The 22,970-nt window shown below is 43.8% G+C and overlaps 1 protein-coding gene across 4 annotated transcripts in view; it reads right to left on the bottom strand.

Moving 5' to 3' along the window:
• Positions 1 to 1,849: 1,849 nt before the first annotated feature.
• LOC308141877 (histone acetyltransferase KAT7-like) overlaps positions 1,850 to 22,970 on the bottom strand; it is a 23,487-nt gene continuing 2,366 nt past the window's right edge. The window contains exons 3-15 of one of the 4 annotated variants that reach the window (XM_080512116.1): positions 20,912 to 21,145; positions 18,474 to 18,743; positions 18,113 to 18,195; positions 16,431 to 16,517; positions 7,230 to 7,328; positions 7,019 to 7,129; positions 6,111 to 6,302; positions 5,376 to 5,465; positions 4,739 to 4,879; positions 4,038 to 4,131; positions 3,734 to 3,880; positions 2,085 to 2,191; positions 1,850 to 1,987 (exon numbers count right to left, since the gene is read on the bottom strand). In XM_080512116.1, the coding sequence (XP_080368242.1) occupies positions 1,889 to 1,987; positions 2,085 to 2,191; positions 3,734 to 3,880; positions 4,038 to 4,131; positions 4,739 to 4,879; positions 5,376 to 5,465; positions 6,111 to 6,302; positions 7,019 to 7,129; positions 7,230 to 7,328; positions 16,431 to 16,517; positions 18,113 to 18,195; positions 18,474 to 18,743; positions 20,912 to 21,145 (1,754 nt within the window). In that variant the 3' untranslated portion in view covers positions 1,850 to 1,888. Of the gene's footprint in view, positions 1,988 to 2,084; positions 2,192 to 3,733; positions 3,881 to 4,037; positions 4,132 to 4,738; positions 4,880 to 5,375; positions 5,466 to 6,110; positions 6,303 to 7,018; positions 7,130 to 7,229; positions 7,329 to 16,430; positions 16,518 to 18,112; positions 18,196 to 18,473; positions 18,744 to 20,911; positions 21,161 to 22,970 lie in introns of all 4 variants that reach the window. The other 3 variants (XM_080512115.1, XM_080512117.1, XM_080512118.1) reach the window with 3 other exon arrangements.

Genomic DNA, 22,970 nt, shown 5'->3' on the forward strand with positions numbered 1-22,970 from the left:
CCCGGGGCGACGTCTCGATCCCGTCGCGTCGCCTCCCATAAATAAACCTCTGAAATGTAAATGACTTCGGTTCGGCGGCGCCGAAATCCGTCTCCCGTACCTCAAGAGTTTCGATTCGAGACATTCAAATTCTACGTAGTTTCTTTGTTTTTCTTCCTCCTCCGTTTCTTTCCGATAAATATTTGTATTCACAACAGAAGCCAGTCCTACACAGTGAGACATTCCTCGACTTGCCTACAACGCAGTTTACATATTTCATTTTTCTTTACAAAAGAAAAAAAACAAACAAACAAAAAAAGAATATAAATAGCTTATTTAAAAAAAAAAAAAAAAAAAAAGAAAGATCTATTTAAAAACACCTGCTGGGAAAACACAGCTACATATTTTTTTTTTTACATGTTAACAGACGTACAATAAAAAAAAAAAAAAAAAGAAGGAAGATAAGAAGCTTAAAATGGGCCGTTTAGCGTTCATACAGTGGTAAAACCTGAAGAGGTAGAAAATGTATCAAATATTAAGGAATTTCATGAAACTAAACAAAGGAAACGAGGTCAGCTGACCTCAGACAGACGAGCGGACGTCGTGGGATAGATGACGTATTTTAAAAAGGGAGAGAAAATAAAAAAAAAAAAAAAGTGTCGCCATGGCAACGGTGTGGCCAGTGGCAGCTACAGCGTCCTCGCTAACCGACCGGCCGCTGACGCACGCGGGGGGAGGGGGGGTATCGGGGCGGGCGGCGAGTTCCGGGTTCAAACAGACACCGTTTGGTTTAGAACTGAGACGGAACTGATCCCGCGTCAGTTTTGAGGAGCAGCGCGTGGAAAAACGTTATTCTGACGTTTGGTTTCCGGTGAAAGGAAATACCGAATTTCAGCATTTATTTATTTATTTAATTTCAGAGTAACTGAAGACTTCTGGGGATTCGCTGCTTTGAAACAACAACAGTTCCACGTATGTTGAATTACCTTAAACCCATTCAAGTGTCTGGATCCTCACAGCGTCGTCCCACATTTTAGACACGTCGTTCCCACTTCGAGTGGGAAACTCCCTGCTGAGTGAGTACTGGAGTACTGGAGTACTGGAGTACTGGAGTACCGGAGGCTGGTCAGTGTCTGGTTTGCTCGATATCGCCGGTCACAGATGAGATTATCCGTCGAGCTCTGGACGCTGACGACTCGGGGGGAAACGATTACTTCTCCCTTTTACTCACGGCAAACGATAACAAACGGCGCTCTGCGTTTGCCGGCGGCGGCGTTTCATCTTCACTACGTGGTCGGGGAGCGTGAAGATCCCAAGCCCCGCCCCCTTTTTATCTCCGACTGACTTCATTCTGTTTGTATAAATTCATCTGAAATGGAACGTTTGCTTGAGTTTTCTCCACAGTTACAATATTGGAACTTTGACATTTGCCAGCAAGGCAGTGAGGCCGATGTCAAATTACAGGAGATACGTTTGTTGTTGTGACTACAAGAGTAGAAACCCTTCAATTATGGATACTGACGGGCTCTGCGTGTTTATGGAAAGTTTACGATTAAATAAATCACAATTACTTGAAGATGTAAAAACTAACAGTTTAAGCAGCGTCAGAACTCATCATTCAGACATCTGGGATTTATTACAGTTTTGCACTAAGTTTTCAACACGTTTTATGTCAGAATTTGTATTTATTTATAAAAAAAAAAAATTTCTGATTCCGAGTGACATCGAGCCGTATTTTCCTCTCTTCAATCGGCGTTTGTTGGACTCGTTTGGTCGATTCAGTGGCTGTTTGAACCGGAGCGACGGCCGACCGGGGGCGATGAGTGAGCATGCCAGTGTACAGAGAGCAGTGTGTGTGTGTGTGTGTGTGTGTGTGTGAGGTTGAGGTGTAAAAAAAAGAAAAGCTCCTCTACGTCCCTTTAGGCGGGGTCCATTTTAAGGCTGTGGGGTCGATGGTCTTGCCGCTCCCCCGTTTGGTCTCCTTGGCCTTCCAGTCGTCAATAAGATCCTTTAAAGGGAAACAAATTAATTCAGCTTCGTGGACAAACAGGGAATGTTGATTATTCAGTGTTTTGTTTTTGTTTCTTCAGGATTCTGCGTCGGACCTGTCTTTTTAAAACCAGGTGCTTCCCCTTCCAGTATTTGAGCATCTGTAGGGACTGTAGCGTGCTGACGATGTCCACCGGGTTCACCGCCGTCTCCTGGCTGATCTCTGGGGGGATTCACAAACAAACAGTCACAAACAAACAATCACAAACAAACAATCACAAACAGTCACAAACAAACAGTCACAAACAAACAATCACAAACAAACAAACATTCACAAACAAACAGTCACAAACAAACAATCACAAACAGTCACAAACGAACATTCACAAACGAACAGTCACAAACAAACAATCACAAACAGTCACAAACAAACAGTCACAAACAAACAATCACAAACAAACAAACATTCACAAACAAACAATCACAAACAAACAAACATTCACAAACAAACAATCACAAACAAACACTCACAAACAAACAATCACAAACAATCACAAACGAACATTCACAAACGAACAGTCACAAACAAACAAACAGTCACAAACAAACATTCACAAACAAACAAACATTAACAAACGAACATTCACAAACAAACAATCACAAACAGTCACAAACAAACAGTCACAAACAAACAATCACAAACAGTCACAAACAAACAGTCACAAACAAACAATCACAAACAAACAAACAATCACAAACAAACATTCACAAACAAACAATCACAAACAAACATTCACAAACAAACATTCACAAACAAACAATCACAAACAAGCATTCACAAACAAACATTCACAAACAAACAAACATTCACAAACAAACAAACATTCACAAACGAACATTCACAAACAAACATTCACAAACGAACAATCACAAACAAACAATCACAAAGGAACATTCACAAACAAACAATCACAAACAATCACAAACAAGCATTCACAAACAAACAAACATTCACAAACAAACAAACATTCACAAACGAACATTCACAAACGAACATTCACAAACGAACAATCACAAACAAACAATCACAAAGGAACATTCACAAAGGAACATTCACAAACAAACAATCACAAATGAACATTCACAAACAAACAATCACAAACAAACATTCACAAACAAACAATCACAAACAAGCATTCACAAACAAACATTCACAAACAAACAAACATTCACAAACAAACAAACATTCACAAACAAACAATCACAAAGGAACATTCACAAACAAACAATCACAAAGGAACATTCACAAACAAACAATCACAAACAACCATTCACAAACAAACAATCACAAACAAACAATCACAAACAAACATTCACAAAGGAACATTCACAAACAAACATTCACAAACAAACAATCCCAAACGAACAATCACAAACAAACAGTCACAAACAAAAGGTCTTCTTGTACCAGCAGAGCGTCGGTCTGTGAGGCTCAACGTCGACGTTGAGCCTCACAGCTTCCTTTCTCTGTGTGTGTGTGTGTGTGTGTGTGTGTGTGTGTGTGTGTGTGTGTGTGTGTGTGTGTGTGTGTGTGTGTGTTTCAAACAGACTCTTAAATTGTGAATGAAATGCAGGAAGATGCTGACGCGAGGCCCAGAGAGGGCTGCCCTGCTGCGGTTGAGGTGTGGAGAACGAGCACCCCTGGGCGAGTTTCCAGCCCCCCCCCCCTCCCCCCCCCCCCCCCGACCCGCGACGGGGTGCAGACCTTTGATGGAGATCTCTTTGCCCTGGAAGTTGTTCAGGTAGCGCAGCAGCACTTCTTTCCAGTAGCTCCTGTAGCTGATGAGTCCCAGGTCGGACAGCGGCCGCTCCGGCGAACCCACCTTCTCCTCCACTTTGGACAAAAGGTAACCTGGGAGGGCGAATCAGACGGAGCTCAAACGCCTCGCCGCGTGCGATTGACGACTGCAATACTGTAAATCTCAGGAGTGCGCACTCTGTGCAGGATCTAAATCTGGTGTTATTGTTCGGTGGCCAGCGTGCCGGGTCACAAAGTGCCCAGTACTCACTGAAGTCGATGAGCATCTTGCCGTAGCCCTGCCTCATGTACTGGGGCATGGTGAGGATGCAGGACACGTTGTAGTTCAAGAAAGAGTTCTTCTCCTGCGGGGGAAACAACAAACGCGTGAACACAACACTTCCCGGCCACAAAGCAGGAATCAGGTTCACTAAAATAACAGGAACAACACTTTATCGGCCATCAATCATAGGCAATAATCATAGAACGTGGAATATTTGTTCGCCTCAAAGGGAGGTGGGGGGGATTTCTTCAGTAGTATGTGACCTAAAGGAAATTAAATAGAACATAAAACGAGGTACATGAGAGAACAGATGAATTCATGTGCGTCTCCAGGTAGCAAACTTCAAATCGTTCAGGTCATTAATGGTCTTTCCAGGGAGCGTTCTGCTCATTCTGGCAGGATCCAACGGTCTACTTCTGAGATTGCAAGACGATACTGCAAGATGCATTTAAAAATTTTAAAATGACTTGAGAAAACCATTTTTAAACGTTATTTTAAAAGTGGAATCGCTCCTTAAAAATTCAGCTCCATCAATCAAGTATTTCCGTGTTTGTAACGTCGTCTCCTGTCCCACGACTTGCAAAACAGTAACAATAACTATACTATGACCGATGAAATGCTCTTTAATTTCTATATGTCTGGGGGGAAAGCGTTGGTGTCAGCAGTTCTGAGGCTGCCGGTGCCGGTACCTTGGAGAAGTACCCCACCAGGTGGCAGCCGGTGTTGTCGGCTTCGGTCATTACGTAGAAGAGGAACGGCTCCACGTCGTAATACAGAGTCTTGTGGTCCAGGAAGAGTTTCGCCAGCAGGCACAAGTTCTGGCAGTAGATCTGAGAGGGAGCGAGAACAAACAAGACACCAGAAGCCATGATGTCCCACAGCCGGCGCATCTCACGAGGGAGGCAGGTTCACCATCGTGGTGAGAAAAAAAAACCAAGAAGGCCGTTGCTGGGCTAATCCCCCGCCGGAGGGCTTTATATTTTCTCACAAAGCCAGCTCTAAGGCAGCACACTTGGTACACTAGAGGGTGTTCCATGGGTCCTAGTAGATCATTATGTAGAATCTGAAAGGTCTTCTTCATAAGCTATGTCAAAATACGTCTCCAGAGCCCAAAAGGTGTTTTTATGCACTTAGTGACCCTGTGACCTACTTAATATGCAAATTAGGTCAAGGTCACCATAGTATCCCTTCCCCCTCTGAGATGTATCCACATGTGAAGTTTGGTCACTGTGGGCCCAGGGGTTGCCGAGATATAGGTAGAAACGCTCGTACGTACGGAGACTGTTTCAAGATCAAAAAAACGAGTAAATGCTGATGATTCCTCACTTTGTTCTTCTTGCCGTCAACCTCAAACACAGAAATGTTCCCCTTTCGGTAGATCTCGTCGCCCGGAGGATGCTTCCACACACACTTGGCCTTTAAAAGAGACACAAGAGGACAAACGGAGCAGAAATAAGCGCAAGATGTTGAAGAACACCCACAGTCCGCTCTGTGAACACGCTCTTAATGCACCTGTACGCAATTGCAAATATAAACATTTGCGATTTTCCATTATTTAAATAAGTGGTGTCAAATTCATTTGAGTCGTTTTCGTCCAGGCGTGGCCCAACCGCATCTAAAGTGGGGCGGTCTGGCGAAATAGTGCCGCAATGACCTTTAAATTTAAACTGATCTTTGTTGTGGTGCGCCGTCTACGTCATGAAAATGTCCACGTTTTCACCAAAAAAAAAATCAAACCATGAGCACGGAAAATGACTAAAATATCAACATGGAGCCAATTTTAATGATACTTTCTGATGCAAAATTCTGTGAAATGTCAAAACTGATGTTTTCGGTGAAATCTCTACAATTTCCTTGGCGGGTTGATCGGACCGGAGCCTCTTGTGAGCCGGCAAAGCTAACATGGTAGTATCTTACTGCTCCGAGCCATTTGAGAACATGAGTGATGGTGAAATATGAGTTTGACATCGTGATTAAAATGACAGCTTTTGTATCAACAACCAAGAATGAAAACACTTGGGCCGAGCGGGGAAATGGGAGTCTCTCGGTAAGCTGCCTCACCATGTGCCTGCGCAGAATGGTCTGGCTCTTCATGTACTTCAGGCAGAACTCGCACATGTAGAGCCTCCCCAGGCGGGCGTACTCCTCCGGGTACGGCGAGTGGTACCAGGTGTCCAGCTCGTAGCGCCCGAACACGATGGTCTTGATCATGTTGCTGCCCTCCGACACCTGTCCGGACAGACGGAGCTTCTCCTGCACAGCCGGGACCGGACGGGCGAGGAGGGTGGGGGGTGGAGGAGGAGGAGGAGGAGGAGGAGGAGGAGGACGGGAGGGAGAAAGAAAGAGGTGGAGAAACGTCGCAGTTAATCAGGGAAGAGGATGACGTAAACCAAAGATCACACAGGAAAACCTCAGTGGAGCCAGAAAATAAAAAGGGATGAGAGGAAAAAAAAAAAAAAAAGAAATACGATTAAATGCATATGAATGAAAAAAATTGGATCACTAATATTCACATTTCATACAGATGCATGGCAATGATTGTATACCACTGGGGTGGGGGGGAAAAAAAAAAAAAGTTCACGAATAAATCAGAACATATTAGCCGCTGACGAACGCGTCACTAAACTTTTTTATTTGGCGGGGAAACTGGCGCCCTCGGGGGAAAAAAAAAACAAAACAAAAAAACGTGTGCCTGTCAGGATGGGTCACGAAAGGAAAAGAGCCGATATATAAGATATAAGAGCAAACACAGAATGACACAAAGTGATTCGTCCAAACTACCAAAAATATCTCAGACTCTTCCTGTGCCTGCGGGGGAGGGTGTGCGGACTGAAACAGAGAAGAAGAGGAACAAGGTAGCAAAAGGGGGTGCACACGTAAAAGAGAGGGAAGAGGGAGGAGAGGGAGGGAGGGAGGGAGGGAGGGGAAAGTGCAAAGGAGGGGAGGTGATGATGAGTTTTCTCTCTTACAAGGTCCTCCGATGCACGTGCCTGCGCTTTCCTGAACAGCTCGAGGTCGTAGTCGCTGGTGATGTTCTCCAGCAGCGGTTCCCGGGCGGCGCCGTGGCTCTGCCGGTGCTCCTGGTGACGGAGGTGGAGGTGGAGGTGGAGGTGGAGGGGGGGGGGTTTGTACGTTAAGTAAGAAATCCAGGCGGTGCGACTTATTTGCACACGTACTCACCATGTACTTCTCCTTCTGCTCCTTATTGAGGCCAGAGTTCCTCTTCCTCCGCAGCTCCGTCACCTTCTCCTTGTAGCGGAGCTGCCGCTCGCTGGGCGCCTGGGAGGACACAGGACAGACGCTGTAACGCTGGACGTCCGTCCGTCTGACCTCGGGGGGTCGGCGGGACGGTGGGACGGTGGGAAGGCGGGACGATGGGAAGGCGGGACGGTGGGACGGTAGGACGGTGGGACGGTGGGAAGGTAGGACGGTGGGACGGTGGGAAGGCGGGAAGGCGGGACGGCGGGACGGCGGGAAGGCGGGATGGTGGGACAGTGGGAAGGCAGGACGGTGGGAAGGTGGGACGGTGGGACGGCGGGACGGTGGGACGGTGGGACGGTGGGACGGTGGGAAGGTGGGAAGGTGGGACGGTGGGACGGTGGGATGGCGGGACGGTGGGACAGTGGGAAGGCGGGATGGCGGGACGGTGGGACGGTGGGAAGGCGGGAAGGTGGGACGTGGGAAGGCGGGACGGCGGGAAGGCGGGACGGTGGGACGGTGGGAAGGTGGGACGGTGGGATGGCGGGACGGCGGGACGGTGGGACGGTGGGACAGTGGGAAGGCGGGATGGCGGGACGGTGGGAAGGTGGGACGATGGGAAGGCGGGATGGCGGGACGGTGGGAAGGTGGGATGGCGGGACGATGGGAAGGCGGGACGGTGGGACGATGGGAAGGCGGGATGGCGGGACGATGGGAAGGCGGGACGGTGGGACGGTGGGAAGGCGGGAAGGTGGGACGTGGGAAGGCGGGACGGCGGGACGGTGGGAAGGTGGGACGGTGGGATGGCGGGACGGCGGGACGGTGGGACGGTGGGACGATGGGACGATGGGAAGGCGGGATGGCGGGACGATGGGAAGGCGGGATGGCGGGACGGTGGGATGGCGGGACGATGGGAAGGCGGGATGGCGGGACGGTGGGAAGGCGGGATGGCGGGACGATGGGAAGGCGGGACGGTGGGACGGTGGGAAGGCGGGACGGTGGGCTGGTGGGACGGCGGGACAGTGGGAAGGTGGGACGGTGAGACGGCGGGATGGTGGGACGGTGGGAAGGCGGGACGGCGGGACGCTGCAGACTGTCGCCGTGCTTTCAGGCCCATTTGTGTCAAGTTTTGTATGTTGGTCCTGTGTGTGTGTGTGTGTGTGTGTGTGTGTGTGTGTGTGTGTGTGTGTGTGTGTGTGTGTGTGTGTGTGTGTGTTTTCTTCAGATTCTACTTCCTCAAGTCTTAAAAACCAAAGAAGCGGCTCACAGGTGTGAACATGACCGACTGAAACACGTTAACTGACTGTCCTGCTTCGCCTCCTGTCAGAGTAATTTTATATGTAGTTGCCATATTCGTGCTTAATTATATTCATATTCAAGTTCTATCTTATTTCTGTGTATTCTCTCTTAGCAGCGCCTCTCAGACGCTGCTCACTAATCACATGTTCTGAGCAGGTCAACCTGACCGAGGCTGATAAACAAGATGAGCCACGTCTTCCACACAGCTGCCATCTCGACGTCCCATGCGCGGGATGTCCTTTGATTGTATTCATAGTTGATAAACTGTTAAAACTCACAGAATGTTTTGTTACTATGATGTGTATCCTGTAAACCCTCCCCTTTGTTTAATGAAATAAAACCGCAGGAGAAATGGTCTGAAGCTCAGAGTGGGTAGGAGGTGTAATCTGAACACGCTCCTAGGCCATTCTCCTCGCGAGTAACCAAAGCTCATTCGTGTTGTCTTCTTCTTTCTTGCAGATTTAATAAATGTCTGTAGCCTAAACCTGACATTTAACTTGGTCCTTCGAGCCGGATGCCAACAACGCCTGGTGGTTCCGGCACACGCGGTCGTCGCCAGCAAGCCCACGGCCGTGGCGGGCCTCACTAGGTGAGACCCAGCACCTTTTCCAGGAACTGACACTGCTTCGTGTGCTGGGACCCGCAGGTTGAAGGCATCCAACGGCGAGAGGAAAAGACTCCGACGGGTGAGCATTGTTTTGGGTTAAAAAGAAAAATGTGCGACTGAGGGTTGCAGGATAGTAAAACCCTGTGAATTCTAGACTCTAACAGGTAAAACTAAAAATGCTGAGGAGTGGACGCCTGAGAATAGTTCACATTTAAAAACGGACGGCGGAGTCCACGGTTGCGGCGTTACCGAAAATTCCGTAAATAAAAAGGCGCTGAGGAGTGGACGCCTGAGAATAGTTCACACTAAAAACGGACGGCGGAGTCCACGGTTACAGCGTCACCGAAAATTCCGTAAGAAATAAACTAAAAGTGTGCATGTTGAATGAGTGGGTGGACTGTGAACCACTAGGTTACAGCCACCATTTAAAACAACAGGAAAGTAAGTAGTGGGCTGACGTGGATGCACAGGCAAGAATTCTCCACCTGAAAGGGTTGAAGTGAGAATTACCACGATCAGTAAAGATTGACCACTACCCTGTTGAAAGGTCGACCAACGGTACCATAGACTACCCCAAGTAGTGCGGTCCGTCCAAATTTAAAAACAAAATGGGACAAGGGAACACCAAAAAACCTAAACCGCGCGATAAATTAACTTGTAAAGATTGTAAACATGTAGAACGCTGCAGCGAAGAAAATGTAAAACATTTGGATAACTGGATTACAAAACATGGCTTCGACGGGAGCCTCAATACACAAAAAATAACAGTATTGCAAGATACCACCAAGCCAGGCGACGACGTAGAACAGTTCATAACAGACATGACCAACCTCAGAACTTCTTACATTACACACGCCATACACGCAGAGAAGGTAATAAAACAAAAGAAAAGCAAAGAGGCAAATGGGGGAACGGGAGCTTGTTTTCAGGAACAGCAGGGCTTCGGGGAAGTGTTTTACCAAAGACCATCTAGAGGCGGGATGAGAGGAAGAGGAAGATCTTTTAGAGGACACAGAGGTAGAGGGAATTTTGGTAATAAAGTACATGGATGCTGGAACTGTGGGAAACTGGGACATTTTGCAAGGGACTGCACTGAAAGACCAGACAAACACTTTGACGGAAACTAAGCATGACTAAATGGCTTCAGAGGACATGACACACAAACGGACTCAGGACGACACTGGGCGTGTGTTTGTTAGTGTGTGTGTGTATGTGTGTGTTTGTGTTTTTGTGTGTGTTTGTGTGTGTGTGCAGGAGACACGTCTCCACACTGAACGGCTTTAGACGAGATAACACAAAAACAAAACAAAACTGCTCTAAGTAATGTGTCGGGACTACTTTTAATGTGTTTAGTGAAGAAATAAACGTATCTAAAGTAAACTTAAGTTATTTGGAATTTAAACTTAAAAAAATCTATAAATAAAATTGCTAAATAAACTGAATAAAATAAATGGATGAAATAAATGAATCAATAAAGGAATCCTTGAACAAATACTTTGGGTGTATATGCATGAATCAGAGCTCCTCCTTATCAAACAGCTGTTATGGAGACCAAGGACATTGAATGAAAACACAAATCCACAGCTCCGATCCCATTCTGCTTCTACCAGACGTTGCTGGTGGAGGAATGAGAGGCTGTGGAGGCGCTAGATTGGACTACAAACATGGAAACTCTCAACGCAATGACGACATGCCGTGTCGCGAGGTAAAATACACTTCAGCGTGCCAAGGTCGTACCATGAGAAAGCACACACACACATAGTGGGAGAATGAAGGGATTCAAATACACGATGTTGAACATTTCAGTAGGAAAAAGTAGATACGAGTTTTAAACTTGAAAGTTTGAGGATCAAAATTAGAATTTGATGTGTGCAATGAAATTTAAGACCTTTTACAGAGGTCCAGGAATTAAATGGTTTATAAAATCAACAATAGATTAGTGAAACTAAACTAAACTAACATGGTGACTAAAACTAGACTAAACATTTAGATGAAGTTTGGAAAGAGTCAGTTTACAAAAAAAACAAAACCTCAAACAAGAAATTAAAAAATAAGAAACTGATCAAATTATTCTCAATTTTTTAAGATAATAGATTGTTACCTTTGCAGAAACAAAATAATCTGGCTAGTATTTGTCTGTGATATTACATCAAAACAAACTATCTTATCATGCGAGACATGACAGTTTGACTGTCTACCAAAAACGTACATCCTTGACCAGATTTAAAAGGTGCATCTAACAAAATCAGATTTAACAATATTGGATGAGAAAATAGAATGAAAAATAAATAAATAAATAAAAAATGTAGCACAGCAGAAAGAGAGTATCTATTTCTGACCAAAAGGAAAACCTACTCTACCAAAATCACGATATAAATAGGAGCAATAATGAGCCATGGGCTTCGCCATGCCTCAACAGGAGGGATGGTACACTAATAATATCATCAATTCTTACGAAATAAAAAAAAAATATAATAACATTTTTTTTTTTTTTTGAGCAGTATGTATAATCTGTATAAAACAGAAAACAAAAAAGGAGATACATTTCCAAAACCAGGATAGTGATAATAGATGCATTTTCTAAATGGATAGAACTATTTCCAACAAAACATCCAGATACTGGAACATTAGCAAAAGCACTTTGCAAAAAATGATAATCCCAACATACGGAATAGCAAAACAATTTACTGCGATAATGGAAGCCATTCGGTAAACAAATTCACATAGAAGGTATCAGAAAATTTAGGAACAAAATTAAATTAAATTAAAAATCGTTGTGCTTTTGTCCAGAAAGAGCTGGTTTAGTGGAAAAATATTCAAAATAGCAGAAAGGCAAACTTGGATACATTTATCACATTGTAAAATCATCACTGCTGAGTCTCCGACCTCACCTAGCGAGCAAAAGACTGATAATAGGGTGGATTCAGACGTTTAGAGCCTGGGTAGACCTGAAAGTCAGCAGAAGAACCATTCCAAGCCGTGAAGTGACTTAGCGGAAGCCAAACTGAGCAGTAATGACAAAGTCAAACGGTTGTGTGGTCCTCCGGACCCTAACCGTCGTAGCAATCGTAATAATGCTTTTTGCCTTAGTGTGGTTCCTGTGGGAACCGCCTCAACACAGCGAAAGAAACCAAACTAGATCAAACACACTACCAGCCATTATTCTAAAATAATGTTTTTAACTGATGTAGATTTAATCTAACAAGTAAAATAAATGAAAAGAAACATGGTTAATATAAATTGATTAAATTAAATTAAACTAAATTAAATTAAAGTTATCACTTCCAACCAGCAGGTTTAGTTAAAAGAACTAACAGAACAGGTTCTAGTTAATACTGTCTACCTGGCAGACTATGTCGTCTCGTTTAAAAAGGATTTGAAAACATGTTTACTTAGAAGAGCTTTTGGTTGATGGGTATTTTTTCACTAGTGTCACTTAAATTTTACACATGTATATACATTTTATATTGTTGTTTTTTACCTTTTCTCCTGTACAGCACTTTGTGATTTTTATCTGTGAAAAGCGCTTTATAAATAAATTTTGCTTACTTACTTACTTACCAGGAGTAAAAGTTTCAGAAAGAGATCTTGTGGGTCTCATAACAATTAATATCAAAAGAACTGAACTAAAAGTCCAAATAACAAACCATCAGATGCAATTTAAACAGACCACCACCAGGGCAATACTTTCAAACTCCAAATTTAGTGATTCAACTTTCTACAGGAAAAAGTGTATGAACAAAGTTAATAAACCAATAAATGAACCAACCAAGAGATATGAAAATAACTAGTTTTACGGTTTTTTACCTGTTTAAAGTCAAACTAATGCGACGGGCAAAGCCATTCCCTTTGAATTCAAATGATGATAATTAAATCTACTGATGCATCCTGGGACTGTCTTCTCAGCCTCTTGTCCTCTTGACCATCGCTGTCCAGTCCCTCAACAGACTCAGACGTTGTTTGTGGTACAAAGAGAACACCACCTGCCTGATAAGAAGTTCAGGACAGACCGTGGGTTCTCTGCAGAGATTGTTGTGAGACATCAGAAACACCACAGACGAGGAGCATGAGGTGGAAACATGACTTCCTCACGAGACGATGTTTTGTCCAGGACAGTTCTCATGGGAGACGCTGACAGAGGAGAACAGGAGGAGCACAGTGATCCAACTAGAGATGTTTTTGTGTTGATGTGGAATAAAGGATAAATGGGGAATACTTTAAATTAAAAGTAATGTTAAATTAAAAGTAAAAGATTATTTAATGTTTTCTATTTCTGTTATAAAAGGGGGAATGGCAATAAATATATATAAAAGCAATAAAAAAACATGATGAGAGTTAAAAGATAATCTTCAAAAGACACATTTGGTAATAAGGAGCACATAGAATAAATTCTAATGACAATAATTTAAAGTCAGTATTTCTTTGGTGGTTGATCATTAATAAAATTATCGAACTGTCTAATCTGATGTGAGATGTTGCAGGTGGATCCTGAACTGATGTTGCTGCACCGCCAACAAGATCAACTTCAATTGTTTAATATTAATAAATTCAGTTTAAATAACTGTTTAAGGAAAAACAAATACTTAGTTTGCGTTAAAATTTTTGGGGAAAATAATTTTCGAGACAGGAACAGATGCCTTAGATCGGAGGTACTTTTGATTTTTTTTCTTTTCTTTTCTTTTTTAGACATTGTCTCATTGTCAACATATGAAAATGTGCTGTACTGTTATTCCAAACAGACTTACTGACTACTTAACTAATGACATAAAAGATACACCGTAGCACCTCAGAACTTCACCTGCATAAACATCACGAGCACAAACCCTAAACATTTCCTTGGAAGCCTAAACAACTCCTGGTGCCTTGAAACAGTTCAAGCTCCAGCCAAATTCACACCATGAGCACGAGCAGACGTGTGGTGGTGGTGTGGCCCAAACAAAATCTATGATGGCCTTCCTAAGCGAGCTCAAGGATTGTGTGCACTCATAATTTTAATCATTCCAGTAAAACGTCCTTCCCCTGCATGTAACTCAAATCTCTGAGAAATTGTTGCAGACTGATGCTTTCAGCAACATCGACGACGGCTTTCCAGACACGTATAGCGGTTGATATGTTGTTGGCAGAGAAGGGGGGTGTGTGTTCGATGTTTGGTGACAAATGTTGTACCTTTATTCCGAACAACACAGCAGCAGATGGAACGCTCACACGCGCCGTGGAGAGTCTTCGTACTTTGAATAAAAAGATGAAAGATCACTCTGGCGTTGACACATCTATGTGGGATGGTTGGGTTGATATGTTTGGGAGATACAAAGCTCTAGTAATGTCTGTTTTGATCTCCTCGGCAATCTTCATCGCCACTCTCACCCCGTGTGGCTGCTGCTGTATTCCATGTATCCGCGCCCTTCTCACCCGCCTAATCAACACTGCTAACTCTCCCATGAAACAGGACCTGGCGCGGGCTTATCCGTTGTTGGGGAATGCTGATCATGACTCTGAAATTAGCGAGGATGATGACTTTCCATCCTTGCCCGACCTTTTTTCAGACCCTGAAGATTACGAGTAACAGTAAAACATTAGAAACCTGAGTGTAAATGTTTGTGTTCTTGCAAAAATGATCTTGCAGCTGAAAATCAATATTGAAGTGGCTGGTTACAAGTGATGTGAGAAATTAAGCACAGATATGACAAACAGGGGGGATATGTCAGAGTAATTTTATATGTAGTTGCCATATTCGTGCTTAATTATATTCATATTCAAGTTCTATCTTATTTCTGTGTATTCTCTCTTAGCAGCGCCTCTCAGACGCTGCTCACTAATCACATGTTCTGAGCAGGTCAACCTGACCGAGGCTGATAAACAAGATGAGCCACGTCTTCCACACAGCTGCCATCTCGACGTCCCATGCGCGGGATGTCCTTTGATTGTATTCATAGTTGATAAACTGTTAAAACTCACAGAATGTTTTGTTACTATGATGTGTATCCTGTAAACCCTCCCCTTTGTTTAATGAAATAAAACCGCAGGAGAAATGGTCTGAAGCTCAGAGTGGGTAGGAGGTGTAATCTGAACACGCTCCTAGGCCATTCTCCTCGCGAGTAACCAAAGCTCATTCGTGTTGTCTTCTTCTTTCTTGCAGATTTAATAAATGTCTGTAGCCTAAACCTGACACCTCCATTCATCAGTAAATGACATTCAGGATCTTCTTATTAGAAAAATATCTCCTATAAATCTTATCGCCTCGTCTAAAAACTAATGAGCATGTTGATTAAAATCGCTCTAAAATTGATCAGATATTGCAACTGCTGTACAAACTAATACGGTATTTTGTATCATAATCAGCCCACTTTTATTGAACATGTGATCCGAGGACCTGAGATCACACTGAGGCTGGACAATAGTGGAGAAAGTTTTTTTTTTACTTATTTCTTCAAACATTAAAGGCTGGTTCACATTCTTTTGTAAAAAAAAAAAAAAAAAAACAAGATTAAATTGAATCGTTCGCCACTGCAGCATTCGACAGCTTTTGATTTGAAATTTGTCATTCCACTGCCGTCCCGAGGGGAGGAAAAGAAAAGAAAAAAAAAAAAAAAAAAAAGTTCCGTGAGAAATTTCTCCTTACAGTTAACGCCTGTAATTTACCCAGTAAATCTCCAGCTATATTGCAGCGGCACTCATCCAGAGGAAGGCAGCATCCTCCGGGGGAGCGGTTGCCGGGGCAACAAAGAGTCGGTGCGTAAATGTGAAGTCTTCTGGACTTTAAGGGCAAGAGACTTGGTTTTTATTTCACCTACTGCCAGCCTGAGGGCGGGTGAACAGAAGATTTCCAGTCAGTTCAAAAAAAAAAAAAAAAAAGAAGAAAGCTCCTTTGATTTTTTTTTACATTTTTGTACAGCAGGTTGCATTTTTATTTAGACGAGCAACGCTGAGACCGAGAACTGGGCGTCTGACAGTCGCAAAAGCACATTACTATCCTCGCCACACACTGCGGGCGAAGCGGTGGAACGGAAATCTTGTGGATTGAGAAGCGACAGGCTTTGTCCAATAAAGGACAAATCCTTATTTTGGAATTTTGGTTTCCTGGTAAGAAACAGAAACGCTAAGATGGAGAGGGAAGATTTATTGTGTTTTCAGAGATAAAATATCTGGGGTTTTTTTTTCATGAAAAGTGCAGTAAATGTTTTGATGTGGGCTTGTGAACGCGGCGGGGTCACCCCCCCCCGGGGGCATCTGTCCGTTTCAGGTGCGAGCGTGCGTCGTCACGGCGACGTCCGTGTTACCTGGCTCCGCGTGGAGTGCCTGTTCTCGTCCTGGCGGTGCGACAGCGTCCTCTCCTCGCCCTGCTTGTCCCGCGTGGACGCCTTGCCCTGACAGGACGTCAACAGCGTTAGCCGACAGCGAGCGGGGAGCGCGGCGGAGCGCCGGCTGCCTTCCTGGAGGCTTCACAGCTTGACAATTCCAATTTCAAATTGCAGTTTGCTTCAACCACCGGGCTCCGTGTGTCACTTACAGGTAATACTACGACATTTAAGGGAAAACATGAGGCACAAGTGTGTTTCTAACAAGAATTGGAAAATAGGTGAAAGACCACATGCTAAAAATCGGCAGATCACAGACTGGGAGTTCAAAAAAAAACAAAAAAACAAAACCTACCTGAAAGTGGATTTTTGAGCTTTTAGCCTGAAGGGCTTTGCTGGTACATCTTCAAGTGTGTTTGTTTGTGTGCGAGCTCTTCATTTGCCTCTGGTACGTTCCGAAATAACTACTGAAGACATTTCCATTTTCCCCAATTACACACTTTTGAAAATAAGCTGCTAAAAATACAGAAATGACACGTCGATGTTAGCGACAACCCGTCTCGTCTTTTAAATGAATCAACGAGTCTGTTCTCAGTGCAGGAAGAAAAAAAAGGTTGATAAATCTTGATAACATTTAAAAAAAATGTTTTTTGTTGTAAATCCATAAGCGCAGTATTTATTTGTTCATGTTACATCATGCCATTTCACAACATATATATATATATATTTGTCATCCATACATGAACAAAAAGGAACAGAGAGAAGATTAATCTTGTGTTTTCTGTTCCTATTAGCAACTTTACAACAAAATCAGATCGATGTGATTCCCCGTCGTCCCCCCCCCCCCCCCCCCCCCCCGACTCACCAGGTCATCAAACAACAACAACAACCTCCTTTTGTCTCACAGTTCAACAGCAACAGTCAACTATTTTCCATTATCTTCATCGTCTCTCAGAATTTTCTCTTTGTACATTTTCTTCAATTTGTAAACACTTGAACAACATTTAAATTCCACAGTTTTACTCCATAAACAGATGGACGTTTCCGTTTCAACGACGTTCTGAGAATCATATTTTCTCCTCTGGCAAAACGGTTTCTTCAACAAAATTACTTTGAACGTCGTTTGGCGATTTTTTTTGGTTTTGCTTTCCACATAATAATCGAAATCTTTAATTCGACAAGGTCCTTAACTTTAAGAAGTTTATTTTCAATAAATAAAGGATTGGTGTGTTCTCTATAACCTTTCTTACTGATGATTCTAATGGCTCTTTTTTGCAACAGGAATAAGGGCTGGTAGAAGTAGTACCCCAGACTTCAGCACAGAAACTGAAATATGGGAGAATCATTGAGGAATAATGCAGATTCAACAGGCTACAATGAATAATAGTAGTGATGACACACTGCAGTGAGTCTTTACCGCCACCTAATGCAGAACATGGGCCGTACTGACATGTTGCCACGTTGCACTGAGAAGGGATGAGACGAGGTTTTGGGCAAAAGATATAATTAATTTCTGCGAAATGGTTGATGTGAGACTGAGGGGCAACGGAATAGATGATGCAGATAACTACAGCGGTATTAATGCTCTGTGTGTGTGTGTGTGTGTGTGTGTGTGTGTGTGTGTGTGTGTGTGTGTGTGTGTGTGTGTGTGTGTGTGTGTCTACCTTGCATTCATCAGCAGAGAGGTTGTGGTAAAGAGGACATCCCGATATGGAGAAATGTCTTTCGTGTCGTCCTGTTAGATGACCTGGAAAAAAAAAACACCCAAACAAAGGGGCAATATAAACAATAACAAAAACAACTGGCACTGAAAGAATCCACAAGGTTTGACTGAACCGACACCGACACAGAGTCACACTTGAAAATGGATCACTGGACTTCACGATACGACGTAGAAACCTGCTTTTAACAACAGGAACTGATCGCGTCACGCCGCTTCTGTTGCTCCCGGGGAGATACAAGCATCTTTTTTTTTTCTCTTGATAAAATAAAGAGCGACATGTGACTTGTGACTTCTGCTCTCACCCAGCGAGTTGCACCCGGGTGTGGGACACTTCATGTTGAAGTTGTAGCTCTCGTGGAAGCGCCGCCGCTTGGGCCGGTGGGAGAGGTCGTGGGCGGCGGCCTCCTTGAGCGACAGCTCCTTGGCCAGACGCTCGTCCTCCTCTTGGGAAACCACCACGTCGTTGCTGGAGGACACCACGTCGTTGCTCGGGCTGGAGGCCTCGAGGTCCGACTCGGAGGAGGGGGCGTTGCCCGTCGGCGTGCGTGGGGGGGTCTCGTCCCGCTTGTTGTCTGCGCAAACCAATCGGGACACGAAAGGCGAGTCAGTGCAACGTCTTCACTGGACCCAAGAGAGATCAAGGTTACCGATCCTACATTTGATTATTGTAAACAAGCCCCAGCCTTATTAGTAAATGTTTTGGCACGCTGGTGTTTCCTCCAGATCGTCAGCTGAGCCGTGGGAAATTATCCAAATTCACATTTAAAAAAAAAAAAAACATTTGCTCTCACAGCCGACAGAGTGTTGCAGAGTAATCGTGTATAAATACTCTTCGCCACTAGAGGGCAGCACAGAACTTTGCCGGTGAAATGTAAAGTGACAGACGTCAGTGTGGTTCATCTCCACCTCCTGCTACCATCTTGTATCAAAGTACTGTGTCAGTGACAGTGATGGAGAAGTTTTTGAAAAATCTCAGCTCTTCATCCATCAGGTCCAGGTTTCACACTGAGGGAGGCACTATTAAAAAAAGTCCTTGCTTTCTGGATTTACTGGATTCCTGTTGATAAAACTTTGATGAGAAAGACTTTATATTGTTAATAGAGGCTACAGAGTTTACCATTTTTGGGTGGTGGTGGTGGTGTGCCTCCAGATTTTTCCAAAGAAAAAAGTGTGTCTTGGCTCAAAAAGGTTGAAAAACACTTCTGTATAGCACAGAGAGACTGATAAAGCATCATGTCTGCTTACTTATACATGAGTAAGTCCATTAAAAGTCCGTTTATTAGGCTGCTGACATCTGTGCCGCATTTAGCATCACATTTAGTGTCTCTCAGTCATAAACGTTAGTTCTTTTTGGTGAATATTTCAACAGTGACATAAACGTAACTGAGACCACCTGAAGGGCAGTTTTATCTCTGACAGTTGGAGGAGATTTCAGAGTTTAGAATGCAGAATTTACCTCTTGGAAAACTAGGATCAAAGTTTAATATGACGGAACTCCACAAGTTTTTATGCAACCATTAAAGGTTTTACTGTTGACAGGTGACATCCTGAGTAAAAATGTGTGATGTGAGCAAGAGAAATGGCCACTTTAAGACACAGACTTTGATTTGCTGTTTAAAATGGAGAATAGACTTTTTTGGTAGTTGTCGTCTTGAACGCAAATTCCTAATCAATAGTATTTGTCGAGCATGAAGCTTTAATGGAGGTTGATTCTGTATTTGCTATTTTCTTACCTCAGCTATTAATTCACTTGTTCCTTCTAGAAATGCTTTAATAATTTCAATTTATCATCTTCTGCAGCATCTGCTAAAGGTACAACTCTTCTTGATCTCGTTATAATATATAGACATGTCAGACCCATTCTAGTTCAACATGAAATGTCTGAATCAGCGCATTTTGAATAAAGTGCAAAAAATGAATGTGATCTATTTTAATATTAAGGGACTTCACGATGCCCTCTGGTGCGAAACACTGGTAACAAAATCAAGGCCTCCACTTTCCAAAAATGAACTATTCTGCACCTGAAATTGCAAAAGAAATCTACATAACAAGTTCCTCATTTGCAAATCCACTGTCAGAGGCGCGATGCCTGCAGCCTTCAACATGAAGCTTTTCCACTTCTACTTTCACGGTTTGGCGTTCGACGCCAAGGCGACGTCAGTCGTCTTACACTGACGCAATGCTGCCACCTGCTGTTCAGTCCTGGGGGGGAGGAGGAGGAGGAGGGGGGAGGAGGGGGGGGGGGGGGGGTCTGTGATGTGACTAAAACAGTTAAATCACATGAAACCAACCATGTTGATTTGACTGAAACTTTTTTTTTTTTATCTCAATTTCCAGGTTTTACATGGAACTCCTCCTTACCAAATGTATAAAGACCTTCCGCTTCCCGAATGTCCGGCACTCCTCTTTTCGAGGAATTGAATTGATTCCAGTGACGCAACGGGAGTCTGGAGTATTTACAGAGAAACATTGATCTTTCCTTCTACCCGGAGACACACTGATGACAGGCAGCCCCTGCTGAATGGCTTTGTATTGGCAGGATGAACCATGGATATCCCCACTTCCTTCCTTTCTCCATTCATCAGACTAATCCTACACCGTCGTTCCTAGTGAATCCAAATTATGTCCCCCCGAGTTACGGCTCAACTTTTTAAATACCCCGGTTTGTATTTTTCCTCCTGCAGTGTTTCACCTCTTGTACTGTAAAATACAAATGTCACTTCTCGGACGAAGGCCTCACCATTCGCCTCGGTGTCTGAACCCGACGACCTGCTCTGCCTCAGGGGGTATTTTTTGGCAGCGGTGTTGGTTGCCCCCTGCTGGCTCCGCGTGATCCTGCGCCCGGAGGAGAAGACTGAAGCTGCCACCGCCTGTGCTGCCGCCGCCGCCGCCGCCGCCGCCCCCGCCGCTGCCGACTCTGCTGCTGAGTCGGGGCTTTCGGAGGGACAAGCAGCCACGGGAGAGCCGCTCCGTGCTGAGACGCAATTATCTGGGGAAGGGAAGCGATGACACGTGAATGAATTTCCACACACCTGCAGTCAGTTGTCAAGACTGACCTGAAGACGTGGTCTTGACTGGACACCAAGAAAAACAATGACATCAATCAACTTTTCGAGCACGAAACATTTCATCGCCTTCTTGCAAATCACTGGTTTTCTTTTGTCTCGGCTGACAAAAACAGGTTGGGTTCATGTTATTTCAGTCAGAAACCACTCCAAAGTTAAATAACAACCATAACTGAGTGTGTGGGGGGTTTTCCCCCCCCCGCTCTAATAAAATCTGCTGCAGATGGTCCATTGACCTGCCAGAGGAATGTTCTGAAACAAATGGCCTGTAGCCAAAAAAACTCCGTGCAAAATAAAGCAGAAACAAGGGAGCTACTTGTTGCAAACGGCCTCAGAATTCATGCAGATCCTGCTGAAGACACACACACACACACACACACACACACACTCACAAAAGAAAGAACCAAAACCAAAAAGTGAAGTCTGATCCAACGTCTCTCAGCGGATCTCTTTCCTCGCAGCGACGGACGACGGAGTCAACTTGTTTTTGTACGGAACAGCAGAAGAAAGAAGTGTCGGCCGTTCTCTCTGGGTCGTAAATCCCCTCTGGCAGCCGCGGCAGAACGAGGTCACACAGGGGGTGGGAGCAGAGTTTGTGTGTGTGTGTGTGTGAGAGGCAGGAGAGAGGGGGGAGGTCAGCCTGTCTGAGTCCATTCATGCTTTATGGCCGCCCGGACACAAAAGCTCCTTCTGAACCGGCGAGGTGGAGGAAGGTTTGAAGTCCCTCCGTGGTTTTGTGGACACGCTCGTTCTGACAACAAACACCAGGAAGGTAAACAGTCCGGTTTGACTGCGTCACTGAAGGTGATTTGGATTTTTCTTTGTGTGTGTGTGAGTTTAAAAAAAAAAAAAAAAAGTTTCTTATTGTTTCATTTCACTTGTTGATCTAATTTAAGAACATCAGAGCACACTGACAACGATGTAGTTAGTCTGCCGGGCCACGGGAGGGTGCTGTCGCTTGTTATCGTCACGAGAACCACACAGACGTGTGCGAAACGTGCGAGAACAATACGCTATAAATGTGAACAAAATGGAGAAGACCTGACATCTAGAAGATGGATATGTTTACAGATAATGATGGGATGATAGTCATTTAAAGCACATTTGAACAAGGCACCTATTTACATTACTCTAAAATCACACTTTTGAGTCTATTCTTAGGTATAATAAAAATAAACCCTAATATATATATATATAGGTTTGAAATAGAAACTTACAATAAATTGTTCGCTCCAATAATGTTTATGAAGCCAATAAATTCTGCCCCCTGGTGGTTTTTACAGCCATCAATTATCAAGTTGCCTATCCATGCCGTGTATTCTCTTTTATAGTTTAGTCTAACAGTGTGCTTATTTAAGAAGAAAAAAAAAACCTTAAGCGACTACATCAATTAGTTTTTTCACTATTGTCTGAGTATTGTTTTAAATATGACATATTTCCAGATCTCTCCTTTCTAAAAGTCTTGCCTCTATACTATAGTATTCGTTTATGTTAAACCCGGCCATGCGTTCATGCCAAAAATAACAGAAATCAAGATTTAAAATAAATAAATAAATAAATAAAATAAAAATATATATATGTATGTATGTGTGTGTGTGTGTGTGTTAAAATATATATATATATATATATATATATTCCGTTAATATGGCTACATGGAGCAAAAAATTATTTAAAATAAAGGAAAGCCATACAGCAGCTGTACAGACAGCTGTATATATATATATATATATATAC

The sequence above is a fragment of the Blennius ocellaris genome (assembly GCF_963422515.1).
Source record: "Blennius ocellaris genome assembly, chromosome: 16".
Classification (NCBI taxonomy): Eukaryota; Metazoa; Chordata; class Actinopteri; order Blenniiformes; family Blenniidae; genus Blennius; species Blennius ocellaris.